The sequence below is a fragment of the Abramis brama genome, assembly GCF_963993115.1.
Source record: "Abramis brama genome assembly, chromosome: 6".
NCBI lineage: Eukaryota > Metazoa > Chordata > Actinopteri > Cypriniformes > Leuciscidae > Abramis > Abramis brama.
The window spans coordinates 37679357-37703882 of NC_139968.1; the positions used below are offsets into that span (position 1 = coordinate 37679357).

Genomic DNA, 24526 nt, shown 5'->3' on the forward strand with positions numbered 1-24526 from the left:
TCCGTTACACTTGCCTCAACTGCATATTACATGTAGCCGGCAGCAAAATTAATACATTCTAACTAGGCTTTTTGATTTAGTTAACTGAGGTCACATCATAAATGTTTTCTGTGATAATATTGACTAGATCCTGAGCTCAGTAAAGGTATATACGCACAAGACACTGTTCTCAAGTGCTTGTGGAAGAGGTTTGTCTTCAGCTGCTCGGTGTAAGTTGTGATGATCTCAGCAGATCAGGAGAAGATTGAGAGATTAACATTCGCTTCACAATCATCTTTTATTTTCACACCGAGTTTGGGTGAAGTTCCTGTTTAATTGTTAAAGACATTTTTTGTAATGATACAGAGACGGATGCAAAATGCAAGTAAAACTGTTTATTAGATCTTGGTAGAATAAGACAACAGGTCAGAGGACAAACACTCAGTGAAATATGACACAGGGACTTCGACGGGCAACCCGGTGATGGCGTGCGGTGATCGGCGTGCTCAGGAATCCAGGGAACAAACAATCCAAATGAAGATGATGCACAACAAAGATAATCCACACGGGGAAGGTGAGAGAAGAACACTGGAACAGGACACGACACCGGGGAAGCAACAACGATCTGACAACATGAGACAGTGATCACTGAACATATAAAGGGAAAGGGAAGTGATTACAGCTGGCACTTATAATCAACCTGAGATTGGATACCACGCCCATTTTTTTGCAGTATTAAGAATAATTGTGTCAATAAATATGCATAATCTGTAATATATAATAGAGTGAAATGTAATTCTTTACTCACCATAGACAGTAACATTGAATCTGTATGTAGACAATGAGCTGCTGCGGCTGATCTTAACTTCATAAACTCCAGCATCTTCAGTTCTGATGTTCATGATGGTCAGAGATCCAGTCTTCTTGTCCAGCTTCAGTCTGTCTCTGAATCTCCCATCAAGATTATCAGGGATTGTGTTGTTCACTCCATCAGTTCTAGCTATAAGAGACCTGCTAGTTTCAAATGTCCACACTATCACATCATTTCTCTGTATTTCAGTGAGACTAGAGTTTAGAGTGACTGAATCTCCCTCCATCACTGACACTGACTTCACTGCATCTGTGTCAGCAAACACTCCTGAAGAACACACAGAAACAGTCTCTCAGTCACACAAATATTAAAGTTAAGTTTAATAATGATTTAACTAAAGTTTGAAGTAGTTTTGAAATGATTGCAAAGTTTGGAAAGGAAGAAAGATAGAAACCATAAAAGATAGAAACAGAGGCGAGGGAAATAAATGTCCGGGTGCAAAATACAGAAATCTGAATTCATTTTCATATATTTAAAATTTTAAGTTTAGTTTCTGTAAGAGTTAGGAACATACATAGAACAGTGTCAATCTCCATTTATTTATTTTTTGATTGATGATGGAACTGAAGTTCATTAGAGATTCACCATTTTACTTCAAATATAAACATAATTGTTCCTTCAAACAGGAATAACTGACTGAACAGATGTCGTGTTCAATATCCTATTTGATAAATACAAATAACTGATAATACAAATGAATAATGTTGATGAGACTAATTGACTAAATCTGTATCTGAAACACAAACATGAATCCAGTCCACATCTCAAAGTAATATCTGGGAATAAAAAGGAGAGCACTTCTTCTGACTGTGTGTACTGATGTACTATTAATCTCTACTAACTTCTACCAGAACACCAAATAATGTTTGTAACTCACCATCCAGACGGCAAAAGCAAAGCCAGAAAAAAACTAATGTTTTTCCTTTAAACATTTTCTTCCAACAGCTCTGGGGTTTGAAATGCGTGTTTAGAAAGATTATCTGAGAGTGATGTGGACTCTAGTTAAGTTATGTAAAAAAAAAAATCTACATCTACTTCTGTCTTTGTGTCTCGGCTGAGTGAGCATGTGTGAAATGTGTTGACGGTGTAGTCCAGTTTTGCAACAGTTCTTTTTTTGGTGGTGGTTGTTTTAAAGGGATAGTTCACCAAAAACTTTGAATTAGCCCATGATATACTCACCCTGAAGTCGTCCTATGTGTATATGACATTCTTCTGTCAGACGAATACAATCAGAGTTATATTAAAAAATGTCCTGGCTCTTCCAAGCTTTATAATTCCATTGTAGATTCCGTACCCTCGGATTGCAAGCTATGGATGGGGCCTATACACCAAATAACTTTATATCATAATATTGCTTGCTGGGCTGTTAATAAATGTATAATTGTTACGGTATTTAGTCTCCCGAGTCTTTCTGGTAGAAATATTGTTCCAAAAACAATCCAGTTAGAAGACATTTCACACCACAACTTATAAATTTACTGTAGTAAAACAAACTTTTTTGACAGTAGGGTGCCGGTATTCATAACGAATGCTGTTATATTAATATATTCATGTATAAATGTATTAAATGTCTTAGAGGAGTACTGCAATGTAATTACTATGTGTTTATTTTTTTTTATTTTTTTTTGCATTTGTTTATTTATTTTGTATTTATATTTAGACTATACTGCATGTATACACACCGTTTTGATAACACAATACAATAGGTTTATAGAGAACCTACAGTTTGTTTTTTATTGCGGTAGTGAAGAGCCATGCATGGTTACCTGGGTTACCATGATCTACTAATGTATGATACTATGGAAGAACAATGGTAAATTGTAATGAGAAAATAAAAACAGAAGCTTCTCAGTTGCAGTGTCAGAATATTTAAATATTTAAAAATAAGGCTTTTACCATTTTCATGAGACAAAATCAAACATTTCTTGTTGCCATTGTGGTGGTAAATGACTCCTAAAATTGTGTGGCAGTTAAATAATGTGATTTTCAGAGAGGAATTAAATGTACTTCAATGTGTTTTTCAGGAATTGTTGATTTTTTTTAAAATGCTTGTAAGTCTGAACCAGAATATCAAGATATTTTATTATTTTGCATATGATGGTGAAAAATATTAAAGTTAAAAGTAAAGGTAAAGTAAAAAAAAAAGCACCAGCATGTTATATGCATAATTCTTATTTTTGAGTTTAACAAGTTTTACAAGTAACCCTTCTAGATTATTTTATCCCTTGAGGTAGCCCTCGCACACACATACACATATACATGTTCATAAAACACTGAGGATTTTGCTGTGGGGTTGAAAAACTGAGTGAAATGTAATTTAACAGTAGTAAATTGTAATGTAATTTACAGCAACAAACCATAGAACAACAGTAATTTACTGTTTGTGACGTCACAGGATCATGTTGTGAAGCAGTAATTTTCCATTGCTTTTGCTTTGGTATTATAAAACTTAACAACTAAGATTATTTAATAAACCACATGTTAACTGTGTGACACTCACTCCACATTGTCTTTAGCTGGTTATACCATCAGAAAAAAAAAAACATGAAGTCACTACATGTTCAGAAATATTAATTTATTTGGGTCTCAGAGGGTGAAATGATCTTAATGTTTATAATGTTAGTGAGCATTTCAAAATCAGTTCTGAAAGTAAAAATCCCATTCATTTTCTCCATAAAGTAACTTGTTATTTGTAATGATTCTGTATAAAACTTCCACAGATCTATCAGTAACAAAATGTATTTAATTGACAAATTCCACATGAAGAACTACAATGTCCATAATCCTGAAGAAAAATCACTCAGAATCATAGGTTAATTCCCTCATATGTGGCCTTTCACTTCTGTATTGATTTTCTGTTTTATTTTTCTTCAAATCATAGTTATTTTAATGTTATGATTCATGAAGACGGCTGCTAGAGAATGTGAAATATGATGAAAATTAATGGGACAAATACTTCCAGAACAAAAGTGACTCTGTCTCTGTTTACACTGTATTATCATATTTATTCATGAGGAAAAACCTCAATGTAATGTCTATAATAAAAAGACTCTTCAGATTTCTGGTGGCATTTTGTTGCTCGTATTTTTATTATCGAATTGTGTTTAGTGTATTTCTATTTAATTCAGTTATTAAAATTAATGGAGCTATTATGTAATAGTTGTAGGCCTACATTTAAAAAATCTCCATTCATAACTGTCAGTTGGTACAGGCAAACTTCCGTCTGAATTTATTTTTTATAAAAACTCTTCAATTAAAAACAGGCTTATTTATGATTCATAAATGTGTATCAGATGGGTGCTACTCAGCGCTCAGTTTAAATTTGATGGTGTTTTATTGGCATGACAGATATTTCTACATTTGTGTTTATAAAGCGTTTGCAGATTTGTTCCGTACAATTAAAACAAAGCAAAGTGAAAATGTGCAAAGCAACGAAACATAAATTAAGAAACTGTGTAACTGGCAAAGACATAAAATGGATGCATTTAATGAAATTTAATATTTATAAATATCCTATAGTTTTGACCACCAGATGGACCCAACATACACATTGGCTTCTACAGAGTATGTATGTATTTTGAATAAGTAATTACTTCACAACCACTAAAAAAAAGATGTGCTAGATAGCATGAATGTGTGTAGTATGAATGTAATCCTAATGTACTACTGTAACAGTCATCTTGTTGACATTATCATGTGATTTACCAGCGTCAGTTACGTCACTTCACTGTCATTCATAAATCCTCTCCTGTGGCCTCATGGGATATTAAAGTGTCATCAGAAGAAGTAGCTCATCCCGGTACTTTTTACCTACTGTTTAATGAGTACTGAGTGAAATCAGACACACTTCTTTTGTCAAATACTGTTTTTTTTTAATCTATATGGCCTAGGGAATGCGATGTTCCTATATAGTTGCTTTAGAGAAAAGCCTGTGAAAATGAATGGCGCCAAGTTAATACATGTTATGCATGTCCTTTTTGGACACGTACAAGTTAATATTGTTTAGTTTTGTCTTTGTTTTCGTCTGTTGACTTTTATTCTATTATTTTTATATGTTCGAAATAAAGCCATTCATTCATTCAAAATGCATACATAATATAGATTAAAACTGTTTTATTATTCAATACCACAAGATAACATAATAACATTATTTACATTAGCTGCCAGAAAGAGAAAAAAAGAAATACATGAAGCACATCAAATACACACATTTGTATCATAAATATGAATATCATGAACATAGATTTCTAAATCTCCCCAGAATAGTCTTGAGTTTACAGTGGTAAACAGATTCACAATAGTTCAAAATTCACAGGTATATGAAATGTTGAGTTTAAATCTATCCAAACATAAATGGATAAACTCTGATGTTATTGAACATCATTGATCAGAAGAACAGCGGCTGGTTATCGCTCTGTTGATGTAGATGTGATTTTGTAGGACAATGCAAGAGAGATCAATGTACTACTATTATACTATGTAAATATTGATTTTCTTGAAGAAGAAAAAAACATAGAATCACTGCAAATGTTGCATCATGGGAATGTAGTTCATTCCATCATAAAAGACATCAGGCAGACTTTTTTTAACGTAATTTTTTTTTTAGACCAAACTTTGTACTGCTGTGATTCATATTGAAGGTTGGTGGTTTGGTTAATGGCTTATAACTATTTTAGTGAAATCCTTATGGTAAAAAAAATATATATATATCCAGAATTAAGTCTGCTGAAAACATGATCTCTTACTCTGTATTTCCTCCATGTGTTACGATGTGCACATTTACACTGTGTGTGTTTTAAATAAACTCTTTAACGCTGTAAATGCGTTTTCATTCAACCGTCATTCAATCTGAATCTGAATTCATAGTTTATTCTTATAATGACTCCCCTTCAGTTATAATATAAGCATATATCGGATATATCAGTTCGGTAATATTCAGTTTTCAGTTTCATCTGGGATTTATTGGTGTGACAAATATTTTTACATTCATATTTGTGGGGTTCCTGCATACAATTACGAAACAAAATACAAATAGCAACATAACGCAAATTAAGAAAGAATGAAAACAATGTAATTCACTAAAATTGTAAAATGGATTGCATTAAAGGATAAAATGAAATATTAAAGAATATTTATCGTTTTGGCCTCCAGATGACCACAATACACCGGTTCTGATGAGAGACTAGGTAAGCAAAGCTAAATTTTACCATCACTAAACAATTAGACCACACATATTTCCATCTTTACATATTAAAACCAATATTTGCCACAATATTTATTACATCTCTTCTGTTTTCTCCGTTTTACCTATTGTAGCTCTGACGTCATTGACCAGAAGAAAAGCAGCGGCTGCAGAAGCCACGCCCATCAGCGCAGTGGCGACCAATCGCAGAACAGCTTCAACAGAGTCACAAAAGGGGGCGTGGCCTTCTGGGGAAACTAATGAAACAAATGAAAAATTAAATTTAGATCTTCAACAAGCTGATTTTATTCTCTGTCAGGAACTCAGATATCAGCAAAATATATCTACAAAAACTCAAACTTGTTGTTTAGAATGACATGAGTAAGTTTGTTTGATTTTTAGATTAATATTTCTTTAATGCATTCCTGGCATTAAATCAGCAAAAAAGCTCATATGACCATTGATGTACCTGCACATGTCTGACAGAGTTCAGTGATGTTAACATGTTCACATTTTGGCAATCCTGATGATGATGATGATGATGATGATGATGATGAGTCTCTGCTGGTGACAGGAACAGAAGTAGGAGCTGGAAAACATGAGAAAAATCTAAACATTTTTTATTGCAATATCAATCACAGTCATTCAAAGCTGTCAGTCCTGATGTTCTGTTTCTAAATGTTAAAGTGGATTGTGTGATTTCACAATGGGACACAGAGTGTGTGTGCAAAGACATTTGTTCACACAAATGCATACATAGAAGTCTACTTATTATAGGTGACTTTGAGCTTGTCTTTTTAAGAAGTCACTTATACATTTGGGCAGTCTTGATATACAGTACCAGTCAAAAGTTTGGAAACACTACTATTTTTAATGTTTTTGAAAGAAGTCTCTTATGCTCATCAAGCCTGCAGTTAAAAAAAAAAAAAAAAAAAAAAACAGTAATATTATGAAATATTATTACAATTTAAAATAATGGTTCTCTTTTTTAATATACTTTAAAATGTAATTTATTTTTGTGATGCAAAGCTGAATTTTCATCAGCGAGTACTCCAGTCTTTGGTGTCTTATGATCCTTCAGAAATCATTCTAATATGCTGATTTATGATCAATGTTGAAAACAGTTGTGCTGCTTAATATTTTTTTTATAACCTGAGATACTTTTTTCAGGATTATTTGATGAATAAAAAGTTAAAAAGAACTGTATTTATTTAGAATAGAAATCTTTTGTAACAATATACACTACCGTTCAAAAGTTTGGGAACAATAACTTTTTTTTTTTAAAGAAATTAGTACTTTAATTCAACAAGGATGCGTTAAATTGATAAAAGGTGATGGTATCGATTTATATTGTTAGAAATGTTTTTATTTTGAATAAATGCTGTTTTTTAAATGCTGTTTTTATGAATAAATGCTGTTAACGTTTTACTCATCAATGAATCCTGAAAAAAGTATTCAAAAAAATATATTAAACAGCACAACTGTTTCCATCATTGATAATAACTGAGTATCAAATCATCATATTAGAATGATTTCTGAAGGATCATAAGACACCAAAGACTGGAGTACTTGCTGATGAAAATTCAGCTTTGCATCACAAAAAATAAATTACATTTTAAAATATATATTTTTTTGTTTTTAACTGCAGGCTTGATGAGCATAAGAGACTTCTTTCAAAAACATTAAAAATAGTAACGTTTCCAAACTTTTGACTGGTACTGTAGTTATGAGAGAAACAAACATCTGGGTCTAACATCATTATGAATTGTCAAGTAGCCAGCACTAGTCAGTAGGAAGATTAGTGATGGATGCAGATACATAATATGTAATGTGTGTTAACAAACAATAAAACAGATGTCACATGGGCTAAATACATAACATCGTAAAATGAACACTGTGCACACAGTTTTATATCATTTGAAATAGCAGGGAAGAATCCAAATGGAATAATTTGAGTTATTTTAATGTTATGTTGTGTTTTTTTTCTTAAACACGCTGAGATGGTGATATGAACATGAACATTTAGAAAAAATTTTTGCACCCTCAAATTCCAGATTTTCAAATAGTTGTATCTCGGCCAAATATTGTCCTATCCTAACAAAATCAATGGAAAGTTTATTTATTTAGCATTCAGATTATGTATAAATCTCAATTTCAAAAAAATTACCTATGTGACTGATTTTGTGGTCCAGGGTCACAAATGTTAACTGTGTGAAACTCACTCCACATTTACATAATTTTTTAGCAGATGTTTTTCTCCACATCAACAGATTAGCATCACAAGCACTTTATCACAGGAGTTATTATAATAAGTGTCAGATGAAGACCCTTGCTCCAACACAGCTCAACAGAGCAGGTTAAGATTCTGGAAAGAGACTTTTCATATTTTTTTTTATATTTGGATAAACCAGCTATTTTAAGACGAGCTATAACATTGCGCAGGACAATATTAGCACTATCCTCCAGACAATAGTACACATGTGTGAGAGAGAGATACATTTGTAGAATTGAAAATAATCCAAGATATTTTCAATGAACAGAGACATTTGGTTTACTGTTTCCCACCCAATCTTTCTACCACAATGACCATTTGGAGTTCTCAAAAACACAGATAGTGATCAAGGCCTGAAGGCCAAGATGTATGTACTTCCTCAGTAGTCTCAGATGGTACATGATGATGGCTCAGATGGTTTTCTTTTCTTTCTTTTTTTTACTTGGTTTGAATGTGATGAGTCCAGAGATTTGCCCTCCGAGGTACTCTCTTCTGGGGTCCTGCAGATGCTGAATGGGGTGTCGTTCTGCTGCTGCCTCCTTCTGAAGTCAAAAACCAGTTCCTTGGTTTTGCTGACATTCAGAGAGAGAGAGAGAGAGAGAGAGAGAGAGAGAGAGTTTGACTGATACCATCATGTCAGTGATCCTCCTCATCAAGTTAGGCAGCCTCATTGTTGTCAGAAATGAGGCCCATCAACACCATTTCATCTGCAAATTTGATGATAGGAGTGGAGCTCCTGCACTCAAGGTGAAAACGATCCCACTTTCATTACCTGAGGTCTGCATGAGAAAAAGTCCAGAACCCAGACACAAAAAGGGGAATTTAGTCCAAGATCCCTGAGCTTGGAGATCAGTCTCTGGGGGACTACAGTGTTGAAGGCTGAGCTATAGTTTATAAACAGTAGCCTCACATTATTTGCTTTATTGCTGTCAGTGTTGGTGGAAGTGGCATGCAGGATATGGGAGACAGCGGCCTCACCTGTTGGGGCGATAGGCAAACTGGAGTGGGTCAGTGTTGTTAGGGATGCATGAGGAGCACATGATGTTCTTAGTAAGCCTCTCAAAGACCTTCATAATTAGTGATGTAAGCCACAGGTCGATAGTCATTTTGGCAAGAGAGCTTATATTTTTTTGGCACGGGAACAATGACAGATTTTTTAAAACGTCTCATTATCCCGGCTGATCAACGCCATCCACTCCTGTCTTCTACTCTGTTCAATCAACACTGACCAGCTTCACTGCTTTTCCTGTTTATAATAAATACTGCTGTTTTCTCACAATTGGATTCTACTCTCCTTCTTTCTATACAGAGTGTGACAGAGACTAGCAGTGGCCCAGTGAATTTTCCCCTCTGGTTGAACAGGAGATGTGTTGATAAAAATTCGGCATAACTTGTCTGAGATTTGCATTATTAAAGTCTCCAGTCACAATGATGGCAGAGTCCGGATGACTGTTTAGACAGACACTGAGCACATCATGGACCTTAGACAGGGTCCGCTTGAGGTGGGATATAAACAGTCGTGGTGATGACCGAGGTAAACTCCTGAGGCAGATAGAACAGATGTCACATGATCTTTAGATGCTCCAGGTGAGGCGAGCAGGAACGCAACGGTGGTGATGTTCCTGGGGTCGCACCATTTGCTGTTAACCATGAAACAAACCCCACTACCTCTGATTTGGCCAGCCGAAGTGATCAAATTGTGTTACAGCTACGTCCGGTACCGAGGGGATCAGCCATGTTTCGGACAGACAGAGGATTACAGTCCCGTATGTCCCGCTGGAATCTTATCCTGGCTCTAAAATCATCCATCTTGTTCTCCATCGACTGGACGTTGGCTAGCAGGATCCTGGCCAGAGGTGGACTGTGGGCTCTGGTCCTCAGTCTGTTGCAAACCCCAGCACGTTTCCCTCTGTGTTTTTTGTTCTCTTGCTCTTGGAAGTATGTACTTTTTCTTCACAAGGTGATACATTTAGGGCATTGAATAGGTATAGGCGAATTGGGACACACCTACAGTTTATCACCATCAGTCAAGGTAATTAAGTCAATAAATAGTTTATACTTCTTTAAAGTTAAATAAAAAATAAGATGATCTACACAATGACTGAAAATTAGATTGTGTGTGTGTGTGCATGAATGCGACCCAAGCCAACAGGTACAGATCAAAACAATCTAAATGCTAAGATTCATCACTTTCAATGGTGTAATACTTAAAATATATGGAACTAACTCACCATGGACAGTAAGACTGAAACTCTTTCTCACACTGTTGGTCTGAAGTTGATAATCTCCAGCATGTTCAGATCTGGTGTTTGTGATGGTCAGAGATCCAGTTTGATCGTCCAGCTTCAATCTGTCTCTGAATCTCCCATCAAGAACATCCTCATATACAGTCATGCTGCCGGCCAGTAAATTGATTTGAACTATTAAAGTGTTTTCAAACCTCCACAGAATCGGTCCATCATCTGTTTCAGTAAGATCAGAGTTTAGAGTGACTGAATCTCCCTCCATCACTGACACTGACTTCACTGCATCTGTGTCAGCACACACACCTGAAGAACATTGAATTTGTCACAGATTAAGGGTTAATATATATTTTTTAACATAAAATAACTGGTTTATAATTAATTAATAATACAGTCAGTTGGCCCCTTTAGTGCCCTTGCTGGTTTTGGTTATGGGAAGCCAAGCAAAGCACAACCTAAATGGACAGAGTTCATTTATCACTGATCTTGCAGAGCAGATCATTTGTAAGAGTGCTCTGTGAACTAGTGGGGATTGTAATTCACATTCAATTTCCTCTCTGAATTCTCTATTAGAAAACATAATTGGAAGTAAAACAACTTAAAGGGATGGTTCAGAGTCATTTCAACCTAGGGTCCTTTGTACCATGACCTCGAGCCAAACCTTGGTAACCTTTTTTCCTTGGTCGAACATTATTAAAGTTAGAGCTTATTTAGAGAGATCAGCCGAATGGCTTAGTGCAGGCACTAATTGATCCAAGGTTGTATCTCATAAATTACTCCACTAATCATGGTGCAAAGGACCCTAGGTTGAAATTACTCCGAACCATCCCTTTAATTCCAAAGGTGTACATTGAATGGTTTGCATTGTTTCTTTTTTGGAGATAATATAATTAAAATGATATAATTTACTTCCCGTCATGTTATTTCAAACCCATTCTGTGAAACAAAAGTAAATGTTTAGCTGATTTCTCAGTGATCATCATTCAAATGTGGTAAGAACAGATGCTGCTGTGTTTTTTGCATCTTCCCTATTTTCTGTTGTGTTTCTCACTTATTTCTATTTTAGTTTGATTGCAGCATCTTTTATAGGTTTAACCAACAATGTAGATTTGTCTGATTAAAAACATCTATGTTTAAATATAAAGAATGAATGTGTTAAAAAGAATATTTATATATAACTTACCAACCAGATGCCACAAGTAGAGCCAAACAACAACCACATGAAACATTTTAAAATGATAGTGTCTGAAATATGCGAACACTTCGGTGACAGACAGATTGTGAACAAACAGGATGGTGTTAAACTGTGATATTAAGCTAGTGTTTGCGTACCCTCCCCCACAGGATCTGACCACAACCCACACCTTGCACTATTTTTGCATGTTGGTTGTATTTGTTCATCTAACCCCTATTATAACTTACATTTTTCTTTGTGGCAGATTTTATTTTATTTTATCAATAAACACATGTTGTAGCTGTTAAGTTCTATATCACATTCAATTAATAAATTTACCTTTGAGACTGTTGTTGTTGCTTCCTTTCTGTGTCCTTTGAGTTTAGTTCATTCCCTGTTTCAGTCTCCATGTAATCTCTCTCTCCATACTTATTTAGTTTCCATAGTTACCCATTACATTCACCTCTTTCTAGATTAGTTCTTTGTTTTGTCCTGTGTATTTATACCCCCTGTTAAGTTCATTTCTTGATCTGTTATTATCAGTGTGTACGTTATGGGTCTTTATGGTTTTGTTTAATATATATATATATATTGCTGCATTCAGATCCTTGCCTCAAACCTCTGCTTTGCCTGCACCAACTCGTGACAGAATAACAGACCACAACATTGGAGCTAGCATTAGTCACCATACACCCTAAGCACCAGCTACTCTCTCGTCACCAAAATGGCCGTCCACTGGAGGATAATGTTGAGAATTTTCTCGAGCCCTGGAACAAAAGCACTCTCAACACTCAAAAAAATAATTTTGGCCTCTTGTTAAAATAATTAATTACAATAAGCAAAAGTAACACAATTGTGTAATATTGTCACAACTTAATTCAATTGTGTTCAATCAACCTAAATCATTTGTGTGAAAACTACATGAATCATTGTTGTTGACATCTAACTGGGCAGTGGATCTGTAGTTCCCAGCATGCTTTGCAAGGGACTGCATTAAGAGGGTCAATTTAGGGAAAAAGTGTTATTTTATGTGTTTTTCAGTAAATGGAAAGATGTTGTTAGTTAATGTTAGTGTTTAATGTTCAGTTGTTAGAAACTTAGAGGACTTTCTGTAATGTTTTTGAATTTTGTGGTTACCATTATGCAGAAAAGTGGCGACTGTGTTTAGGCTGTGGGCTCAGTATTACGCTATGTGTGCTTTAAACCTCGTGTTCAGGCTGTGGGCTCTCAGTAAACACTATGTGTAAACCTCACTTGCAGATCTGCACAAGTAATATTTAATATTATATTACTATGCAAAAAAATGGTTTTAATTCAATTGAACATTAGTAGTGTCTACCATTAGAAGTGACTGTATAGAGTCAAATGAACTAAAATTATAATTTTGGTGATTTAAGGCAGGGCAAAAACTAAATGTAATTAACCTGACAAAACTTTATCTAGCAGGAATGACTAAATTAATTTAAATTCATACAACAAGATTACAACAAATTTTATTTCAAACTAATTCGATTTTGTTGGAAAAATGTAATTCAATTTTGTGGAAAACCTTTCCTTAATTTAATTAAGTTCGTTCAACAGATATTTTTTTTGAGTGAAGGTCTGTTTCTGGAGTGGGCTTGATGAGTCCCTGTTTGTACTGATGCCTGCAGGAGAAACAACCTGAACCTTGTACACAGAGTATGCATTGTGTCTGAGTGGATCCTACCTTACTGCTGGTGAAGTGGAAGAGGACAATATCACCACAATCCACTCTCGTTCTTTGAGTGTCATCGATCTCCATTCCAGAACTCCTTCCTGATCCATCCCCACCTTCATCACAACTAATTTAGACCCTGAGCCAGTAAAAAGGCCCGTCATGGAGCCCGAGACAGTGCAGCAAACTGCCATGAACCCTGAGTTGGCATTTGCGTATTGTCTGTCCCAGAGCAGACACTTATTAATCTGAACACCCTGGAATGGGTTCTCAATCTCTCCTTCCCCACCAGTCCTGCCTGACTTGTTAGATACCATGATTCCAACAAGTTGCCTGACACTTTCTCCTCCACTGGTCCTTTTCAGCCTCGTGGCTCTTCCTCACCCTCCTGCTCAGTTGGCCCTCCCCAGTCCTCCTAAATCATTTGAATATGTACCATTTAGCGGTAAATAAGGTACAAAGATGTACCTTTTAGCTTTTGTACCTTAGAGTATCGCTCTTACTCTGTGGCAGTCTCCAACTCTGCCTGTTCCTCTATGGACTCCTCTCTAGGGATCTGGCCCTCCTTCCCCTTGATAGTGATCACCTACTCCCACCACTTCAGTGAAGTTTGTTTATGGCACCAGGAGCTGCCTAGCGGGAGGGGGAGAGGAGTCACATCTCGTATGTGTTCTTTGAATTTAGTTCATTCCCTGTATTTAGTTGTATTTTTTTTCAAAGTTACTCATTCCGTTCACGATTTTAGTTCCCAGTTGTCCTGTGTATTTATACCCCCAGTTCTTGGTCTTTTGTCGTAGGTATGTTGGCTGGTTGGTTGGTTGGTTGGTTGGTTTGCATTGTGCTCCAGAGTGTTTTTGTTTTGTTTAATAAATACTGTATATACTGCTGCATTTAGATCCGCGGCTCAAATGTCTCCTTTGCCTGCACCAACTCGTGACACTTTCCACAATTCTGGTTGGTGATGACTAGTGTTGGTGTAATGTTTGTGAAGCAGACGCTGTTTGTCCACCAAAATGGTCAAACCACATATCTAAAAATACCAGACCACAGCAGGTTTCACTTTGACTAGCTGATGGAGGTGAAAAACATTTATTTTACTCAACTCCGAAACATTTTGTAGGTATTGTGTTTATGATATATGTTTTTGCACTTTAGTTAAACATTCATTTAAACTATGAGGTCTGTATTTGCTTTGGTAATATTTCCTTATATTACATTGTAAATTCACAACCAGTGTACAATAAAAATGCATTGTTTTGTCATTCCTCTAGTGCATAAAAAACAAAACAAAAAAAAAAACATATATTGATATCTGTCTGGATGACAAGAATTAAGTGAATTTAAGCGAATGAAGTCGCTTCATTCTTTATGAAAGATGGTACATTATCAGCTTCCTCTAAAATATCGAGCTAAAGTGGCTGAAGTCACCTCACACTAGTTTCGTGTTGTCAGACCTTAAAGCAACTCAGTGTGGGCGATCTGTGTGCGTGACATCTGAGACTGAGACTACTCACAGACTACTCACTATTCAATTGTTTTGCAGACTATTTTAAAGACTGCTGTGTGAACTACTGGGTTAATGCAGCAATTTCTCTGGCTGATTAAAACAGTTAATTGCTTTGAATTAAGACTAAAGCAAGAAGTGATGTCTTACACAGAATATAATTGTAACTCAGCAACCAGATGCCACAAGCAGAACAAACATGTGAACCATTTTCAGATAATAGCACTATGTGAACATTTAAGAGAGAGACAGATTGTGAACTAACAGGACAGTGTTAAACTTATATTAATCTAGTGTTGCATGTACAAATCTCCACCACTGGATTTGGCGACCAGCCCAGATCTTGGATGCACTTGGTGAAGAATGTATAAGATATTCTTGCATGTGCTGGTTGTAAATGTTCATATTCCCCGTTAGGCCTTACACTGTTTATAATGGCAGATAACAATACATATAATTAAAAAAATATTTTGGACCTTTTAGTTGCACGTCAATTTCAATTAAGTTGACCTCTGTCATGTGGCTCTTGTTTGATGCTTCTTTGTTGATAGTGTGTCACGTCGCCCCCTCTGTGGTTTCTAGCGCGACTGCGTCACTCTATCTTGATCATGAGCCACTTCCTCTATTTATATTACTCACCTCTTGTAAAAAGGTCTAGCTTTTTAGATTCAGGAAGAGACAGGTACACTCTAAAACATGCAGAGTTGTTTTAAACCAAATGTGGGTAAAACATATGGACTAACCCAACCGTTTATAAAAAAAATGATAAAATTATTTAAAAAAAATAACCCAACGGCTGGGTTTGTCCATATTTTACCCAAACCCAGTTTTTTTTTATAGAGTGTAGGCGTATAAAATTATCTTCCTTGATTATATTACAGTATCTCAGGGTCTACACTGATCACTACCATACCCCCTAGGACTACGGTTTAGATAATAACCAACCCATACACAAAAGAATTGTATTTGAAAAAATTTTCTGGATATGTTTTGGAATATATGCAAATATTTGAAATTGGCCCAATAAATATATTTCATACTTATATTTCATATATTTTTGTTATATTTCAGAATATATTTCAATGTATTTGGAATATATGCCACATATATTTTTGACACTTTTGGGGACCCGTACAGAAAAAAAATACATTGAAATATATTCTGAAATATAACAAAAATATATGAAATATAAGTATGAAATATATTTATTGGGCCAATTTCAAATATGTGCATATATTCCAAAACATATCCAGAAAATATATTTCTTTTGTGTATGGGAAACCTACCTAGGTGGGGTGGGTTAGCCTGTGCACCACCGCTGGCTCTTCGCCCTCAGAGAACAGCTATACCTGCTCATGCAACCTTAACTGACTTTGTAGAGTCTGTCGGGAAATCGCTATACAAATCATTCTTTTTCAGACAATCTGATACCCCAAATGGATTCTTAGGCCCCGATCACACGTAATGCGTTTTTCAGGTTAGAAAACGCAAGGTGCACAGCACTGCCCCATCACACAGAACGAGCAGTGCGCTGCGTTTTTTATGTTGCTATACTCTAGGCAACCACTCAAACACCTGTCCTGTCAGTCAAGTAAACTCAAATCAGCCTTTTATTCACTTTATTTACTCTCTGTTAACATTGTGGTAGTTACAGTTTGTGAAGCTCCTGGTAACCCGCGAGAGCACCACAAGTTTTTTCTCCATCATAGCACTCTCCGGGCGTTCAAGCAACTGTAGCTTTCATCCCTAAAACGGCCATTCACTCGATTGGACAGTGGAAAAAAAGTGATGACGTCGGGCACTTTTTCCGCTCGGAGTTCCTTTTTTTATTTCTTGCAGATGCAAAAGCTGAATACTGCAATGGATTATTTTTCACAATTAATATCGTTCCAAGCTATTCTATATCCTATCCAGGACGTAAAATAGCCCCGCGATAACTATAGAGCCTATCCGTTGTGCCATTTAAGAGTTAGATGATCAGTCTTTACAACTTCGTATTCTATTATAAAGATAATAAACTACACTCATAATAGTTGACCATAAGAATAGTTCATTAGAATGACAATAGATGTCCCCGTTGTAATATAAGTCTATCTTTTTAGGTACCCTTGAACCGTGTTTGTTATACAACAATAACCCTGTCGTAAACTGCCTCTTTGGCTAGGCTTATTAAATCAATCAAATTGACGAGCGTTGAACCTTTTTGGTCCTCTTCCTTTTATAGTCCGATTTCAGGTGTCTTCATCAGATTTACTGTAAGGCACACATGATCTCAACATTACATGAACAACTGCTGTCTTCAGCTTGACTCTAACAATTTTCTCGATCTCCGCATGATTGTCCAGTTCAGCGGTGCTTTCCCAGAAGATACAGCCTCTCATATAGACAAAGAAACCTTCTCATCGCTCTCTCATGTGATTCTGAAAGTAGTAGCAATGGGCAAAAACTCTTAATTCAATACAGTAATGTTAAACAGTCATGTGTTTTACATCCAGAAAGCGCATCTGCAGCATTATTAGTTACAGGTTTATTATTATGACCCTTCCTGCGCTGCCTTCTATTTTGGGGGTTGGGTGAAGTGAATGAAATGCCACCCTCAGATGGAACCTCGTGATTTATCATTACAATACACACTCTTATGCCAGCTTATATAGCTAGAAGTTCCATGGGCCAGATACACAATTACATTTTAAGGCTTACCCTGCTCAGTAATGCCGAGTTCAGACTGCACGATTTTAGCCCCGATTTTGGCTCGCCGACAGGTTTTGAGAAATCGCCGACAAATGCCCGAAATCACAGGCAAATCGGTGCTCGTTCACGCGAGTGACAATCACGCAGTGTGAATGAGCAAAGACGCGATCTGAGAGAATCGCCGACGAGTCACCGACACCCGTGAGATATTTGGCATGATAAATATCTGGACCTGTCGGCGATTCAAAATCCTGCTGTGTGAAAAGTGTTCTGACTGAAAACTACATCGGCGATGACCGACAGCCAATGAGAGAGCAAGATACAGAGCAGCGGGGAGTTCGGGGAGGTGTTAGGTCACAATATCAGTATTTTAATAGATATATTTACAATTATATCAAACAGAAACAAAGCACAAACATTTGCTTGACCAGCAGCAACAGCAGCACATTGCAAAATTATTTATTTACCCCCAACTTAGTTGGGTCATATATAGCAATTTCGTGACCGTGGAGAGGGAAGGTTCGTTTCTCACTGGATTTGTCATCTATAAAGGTTAAAGAAAAAAATTAGTCGGGGTGCCCCTCACAAAAATGTGGGGAAAATCTTTGAGAGCCCTATATCCAAAATGGCTGCCGTCAGCCAAGCTGGAAATTAACTTTTTAAAGGGTAACTAAACCCCTGGTCAGAGCCTGACTCCACCCACTGGCAATATTTGAAAAATGCTAGAAAAGTGGGCAGACCCCAACGGAGATAGAGGGGACGAACCGTGAGCGGAAGGGCGTGCACCTGAGAGTCCTGCTGTCATACTGTCTAAAATGGAGAGTTTGCTCACGGGGTCGCAAGACGACGTAAATATGAATCTGATGAGTTTTATCGAGTTGATGTCAATAGCGCGCGCTCTGTATAGGCATATTCATATTTTGCAGCTCTGTGAAAAAATCCAGCAAAATGCGCCGACGCGTTTGTCGACCCCAGAGGATTAACTTTAGCCTAACCATAAATTGTGATTAAAATATATATGATCACTCACATCAAGACGCCGCTGCGGTGGTGGAGTCCATGCAGGATCGAGGAACAGCGTTTGGCACTGCGTCGCTGTTCAGCGCAAACTGTGTGGAGAAGCCAATGTCCACCTCTATTGTATCGTTGGAAAAGCAATTCCGCGTAAAATGCAGGTTTTACACTCACGGTCTTCCAGGCCAAGTGCATGCAAACACTGGCGCCTAATTTCCAAGTCTGCTGGAAAGCTATGCAGTTGCACCCAGCAACACTATACCTACCACTGTACTAAATACAGATAAATCTACGCTAGCTCATCCAAGGGCGTGGTGAGCTCGTACCAAGGGAGGGCGTGGTGAGCTGGAACCAGCCTACGTCACGCAGTACCGTTTACGTCACGCAGTACCGCAACATCCAATAGGAAAATTCAACTGTAGTAGCCACCGTTCAACCTGAAGAGGGCAGCACTCAGACGTTTTTACACCATATATTGTAGAATTAAAACACTTTATACCCAAATGTCAAAAAAGTTACTCGAATCAATGAACAACACTAATAAAGCCCCATTCTTACAGATCATTAACAAAAAAAAGTTGGTTTAGGGTTTAGTTACCCTTTAATGGTTTTGGCCACAGTTCTGCATAATATATGGTTTCTGAGGCTATTTGGGTCATGCAATTCATAAATTATGTAGATTTATTGATTTGACCTATTTTTTACCTTCAAATTCAAGATGGCCGCCAATTTTTGGCTCTTTAAGGCGAGACACTACAGGTGAATAGGGTACATTTTTTTACTTGCAGATATCACTATGAAACTTTGCCAGTTGATTACTCTCATGAATAGGAGGAAAAAATGTATTGCAAGTTTTCTGTAATTTTTTGTTTAAATATGCTAATCAGGCTATATCTAATTAAATATGCGCTATATTTGCATATATTTTGAAGTGACGAATCTGACCATTGAAAAAAAAAAAGGTTCAAAATGATTTGTGCATTTTGTTGATATATTCAATGAAAAGACATTACACGATACATTACAAGAATATCTCCTTTTGAACCCTGTAAATCAGAAAATACTGCCAATAGCCTTAAATTCATTTCGGCCCTATTTTTAGCCATAAAATGTCATACAAATCAGGCCAAGAATGATGTATCAACAAATCCCTCTGGACAAACCACAATATACACTCACCTAAAGGATTATTAGGAACACCATACTAATACTGTGTTTGACCCCCTTTCGCCTTCAGAACTGCCTTAATTCTACGTGACATTGATTCAACAAGGTGCTGAAAGCATTCTTTAGAAATGTTGGCCCATATTGATAGGATAGCATCTTGCAGTTGATGGAGATTTGTGGGATGCACATCCAGGACACGAAGCTCCCGTTCCACCACATCCCAAAGACGCTATATTGGGTTGAGATCTGGTGACTGTGGGGGCCATTTTAGTACAGTGAACTCATTGTCATGTTCAAGAAACCAATTTGAAATGATTCGAGCTTTGTGACATGGTGCATTATCCTGCTGGAAGTAGCCATCAGAGGATGGGTACATGGTGGTCATAAAGGGATGGACATGGTCAGAAACAATGCTCAGGTAGGCCGTGGCATTTAAACGATGCCCAATTGGCACTAAGGGGCCTAAAGTGTGCCAAGAAAACATCCCCCACACCATTACACCACCACCACCAGCCTGCACAGTGGTAACAAGGCATGATGGATCCATGTTCTCATTCTGTTTACGCCAAATTCTGACTCTACCATCTGAATGTCTGAACAGAAATCGAGACTCATCAGACCAGGCAACATTTTTCCAGTCTTCAACTGTCCAATTTTGGTGAGCTCGTGCAAATGTAGCCTCTTTTTCCTATTTGTAGTGGAGATGAGTGGTACCCGGTGGGGTCTTCTGCTGTTGTAGCCCATCCGCCTCAAGGTTGTGCGTGTTGTGGCTTCACAAATGCTTTGCTGCATACCTCGGTTGTAACGAGTGGTTATTTCAGTCAAAGTTGCTCTTCTGTCAGCTTGAATCAGTCGGCCCATTCTCCTCTGACCTCTAGCATCAACAAGGCATTTTCGCCCACAAGACAGCCCATACTGGATGTTTTTCCCTTTTCACACCATTCTTTGTAAACCCTAGAAATGGTTGTGCGTGAAAATCCCAGTAACTGAGCAGATTGTGAAATACTCAGACCGGCCCGTCTGGCACCAACAACCATGCCACGCTCAAAATTGCTTAAATCACCTTTCTTTTCCATTCTGACATTCAGTTTGGAGTTCAGGAGATTGTCTTGACCAGGACCACACCCCTAAATGCATTGAAGAAACTGCCATGTGATTGGTTGATTAGATAATTGCATTAATGAGAAATTGAACAGGTGTTCCTAATAATCCTTTAGGTGAGTGTAGTTGCGAATACAACTGTAAAGTTTGGTGTATGCATATTCACCTATAAAAGACAAAGGAGATTATTTAGCTTGGAGTTGTTTTTTATTAACATTTTAACAAAAAGACTCTTCATCTGAATCTGTTGAATCTCCACACTGACTCCTCTCATCATCACTGCTATTCTCATCTGAGCAGTCATGAGGTGTGAGCTGCTGGGGCAAGGGGGGCAGGGTGTGACGCACTGGTCGACACTTTCCGTTCACTAGCTCCCAGCCGTGACCAATGGGAGAAGGATGCTCTTGCAGGTTGTAATGGAGCTGGCAATATGTAAGGTAGTTTGTCCTTTCCATATGAAGATTCAAAGAATCCTCATCAGGTGGGAGACGGATTGTATACTTATTCTTCAGTTTGTGCCATTTGGAAAGTCTGGCCTGCCCGCAGCTCACATCTGCACTCTCATCATAAATGATGGAGAGGACAAATGCCTTCATATCTGCTCTGACTTCATGTTTTAATTCCAGACTCTCACCCACTCGTCCCAGGAGCTCTCTTGCCTCAGAATTGATCTTCACCTTCTCCAACACCTTCTTCTTCCCATGCCCATAGAACCCTGAGGTGTGGTCACTACCAGTGATCACATGGAGAGGCATGATGATAGACGAGAGAGAAACGTCAACCAACCTGAGAACTGGTGTGGCTAATGGGCTAATGGGGACTCTGTCTTCAGACATCCAGAAGCAGATACAATGCTTCTCTCTGCCTATGCAAAGGTGAGAGCCAGTAAGTACACTGGGCCTGTTGTTCTAGACTGCGAGGACACAGATGTGTATGTCCAAGCAGCCTACGTCTCGCAGCAAGTCAGAGGTGATCTGCTGATTAAACGTAAGCATGCGTTAATCAACTGCCGTGCCATGCTCTCGGAAGAGGTTGCAGATATCATCATACCTCTCCATGTGTAGTGACTTTCCAAATGGCACAAACTGAAGAATAAGTATACAATCCGTCTCCCACCTGATGAGGATTCTTTGAATCTTCATATGGAAAGGACAAACTACCTTACATATTGCCAGCTCCATTACAACCTGCAAGAGCATCCTTCTCCCATTGGTCACGGCTGGGAGCTAGTGAACGGAAAGTGTCGACCAGTGCGTCACACCCTGCCCCCCTTGCCCCAGCAGCTCACACCTCATGACTTCTCAGATGAGAATAGCAGTGATGATGAGAGGAGTCAGTGTGGAGATTCAACAGATTCAGATGAAGAGTCTTTTTGTTAAAATGTTAATTAAAAACAACTCCAAGCTAAATAATCTCCTTTGTCTTTTATAGGTGAATATGCATACACCAAACTTTACAGTTGTATTCGCAACTATATTGTGGTTTGTCCAGAGGGATTTGTTGATACATCATTCTTGGCCTGATTTATATGACATTTTATAGCTAAAAATAGGGCCGAAATGAATTTAAGGCTATTGGCAGTATTTTCTGATTTACAGGGTTCAAAAGGAGATATTCTTGTAATGCATCTTGTAATGTCTTTTCATTGAATATATCAACAAAATGCACAAATAATTTTGAACTTTTTTTTTTTTTCAATGGTCAGATTCGTCACTTCAAAATATATGCAAATTAGCGCATATTTAATTAGATATAGCCTATTAGCATATTTAAACAAAAAATTACAGAAAACTTGCAATAAATTTTTTCCTCCTATTCATGCGAGTAATCAACTGGCAAAGTTTCATGGTGATATCTGCAAGTTAAAAAATTTACCCTATTCACCTGTAGTGTCTCGCCTTAAAGAGCCAAAAATTGGCGGCCATCTTGAATTTGAAGGTCAAAAATAGGTCAAATCAATAAATCTACATAATTTATGAATTGCATGACCCAAATAGCCTCAGAAACCATGTATTATGCAGAACTGTGGCCAAAACCATTAAAAAGTTAATTTCCAGCTTGGCTGACGGCAGCCATTTTGGATATAGGGCTCTCAAAGATTTTCCCCACATTTTTGTGAGGGGCACCCCGACTAATTTTTTTCTTTAACCTTTATAGATGACAAATCCAGTGAGAAACGAACCTTCCCTCTCCACGGTCACGGAATTGCTATATATGACCCAACTAACTCTCTTTGCAGAACACACAGTCCTTGCTCCCCTTGTCTTCCCAGCATTTCCTCATGCATAATATGTTTTTCTTTTTCTTCTTTTCGCTGCAAATCAGTGCACAGACAATTTGGATCACAAGCTTCTTTCAGGCTATCATTTTTAATAACAATTTCAGTCTCGCGCGAGAACTGCAGTCTTACGCACGCGGGATTTTGCGCTATTTCCTTATCACTTCTCGGGTGTGTTTGGTTGCGAAACGTAGTTTGCGGATCAGACAGAAATTGTCGGCGATTCTTCCTCCTGAAAGTCATGCAGTGTAAAACCTCCCGTCGCCGATGCATCGTGCAGTGTGAACACACCAGCAACTGAATGATCTGAATCAGATTGGCAAAGTGAAAATTTTCCTGTCGTAAGATTATATTATAACACGTTTATGCATAACAGGGATTCCGTTTATACACCGTTTATTTCATAGCACTATGATTGTTATTTGTTTGTACAAAATAACTGCTCTTCTATGATTTGCATGGTTTGATATGATATGATATGATAAGCAATCGTAAGATTTAAAAATCGCGCGATTTACTGCAATGCTTTTTTCCCCCTTAGTTGATCAGAACAAAAGTGGATGTTGCTTACTTGTTCAGACGTCATTTTCCGGTGAAAATTCTAATATTGGTCATACTTCCAAAAAGTATTGTGAATGTACCCACGTAAAGTTGATAATTCTACAAATAACTGCAATTGCAGATTTCGAACAGAGATGGCGACAAAGAGGAAAAACAGCGGACTGCAACTTTAATAAAGCCCCTACCTTTACCTTTTGTGTAAATATTATACCTGTTGCTGGACGCATATGTTATGTGGTTCTGATGACTGGTTATGCTTGAAACTATTATTTATTACTTCAACTTTGTTTGATTTTAATTGTTTTAATTAATTAATTTGATAGTTTTACATTTGATTCAGCAGAGGCTTTTTATACAAAGTGTATAAAAGGTTGGTCATGGGTTGGTTAAGTTCGATTGGAGGTTTGTCTATAGATGTCTCTTGGGTTAGCAGGGGGAATGTGACTGTGTTTTGTTGTGATGGAACCAACACACTTGATCATGAACATTTGTAACTATTTTATATGTTGGCAAATGGGTGGCAAACTTTTTTATACATTTTCCTTAGATTTGCTTACACACCACTGAGGGTTAGGTTTACAGGGTGGAGCTTTAGCTAATTTTGTCAAATTATACCATTTCATATAAAAGTGACAATTCATAAACATTCCGTTTTCTAATGTTATCAGGGATGGAAGTAACTACTTGAATTACAGCTATTCTACTGCTATAGAGCATAATGGCTAGGTTCCCTTTTCTCTGGAAGGCAACTGATTTATAGCCATTCTGATTAAACCTTTCAAGCCATACTTGC

General features: G+C 37.3%; 3 protein-coding genes across 5 annotated transcripts in view; 1 reads left to right on the forward strand and 2 right to left on the reverse strand.

Annotated features, from left to right (window-relative positions):
- LOC311084841 (uncharacterized protein) overlaps positions 1 to 24526 on the reverse strand; it is a 334198-nt gene that overhangs the window by 171701 nt on the left and 137971 nt on the right. The window contains exon 4 of the mRNA XM_084117117.1: positions 788 to 1117. Within this exon, the coding sequence (XP_083973243.1) occupies positions 788 to 1117 (330 nt within the window). The remainder of the gene's footprint in view (positions 1 to 787; positions 1118 to 24526) is intronic.
- The window catches only part of LOC311084840 (contactin-4-like), a 58687-nt gene that overhangs the window by 19166 nt on the left and 14995 nt on the right, over positions 1 to 24526 (forward strand). The window lies entirely within an intron of this gene.
- On the reverse strand, positions 4950 to 11827 carry LOC311084872 (uncharacterized protein). 2 transcript variants are annotated; one of them, XM_084117170.1, is made up of 4 exons: positions 11731 to 11827; positions 10536 to 10853; positions 6502 to 6621; positions 4950 to 6289 (listed from the first exon to the last, which is right to left on the reverse strand). In XM_084117170.1, the coding sequence occupies exons 1-4, from the start codon at positions 11774 to 11776 to the stop codon at positions 6129 to 6131; spliced, it is 645 nt and encodes a 214-aa protein (XP_083973296.1). In that variant the 5' UTR covers positions 11777 to 11827; the 3' UTR covers positions 4950 to 6128. The 2 variants fall into 2 exon arrangements, with proteins under 2 accessions (XP_083973296.1, XP_083973297.1); XM_084117171.1 differs by having other exon boundaries at positions 4956 to 6289; positions 6502 to 6641; positions 11731 to 11810.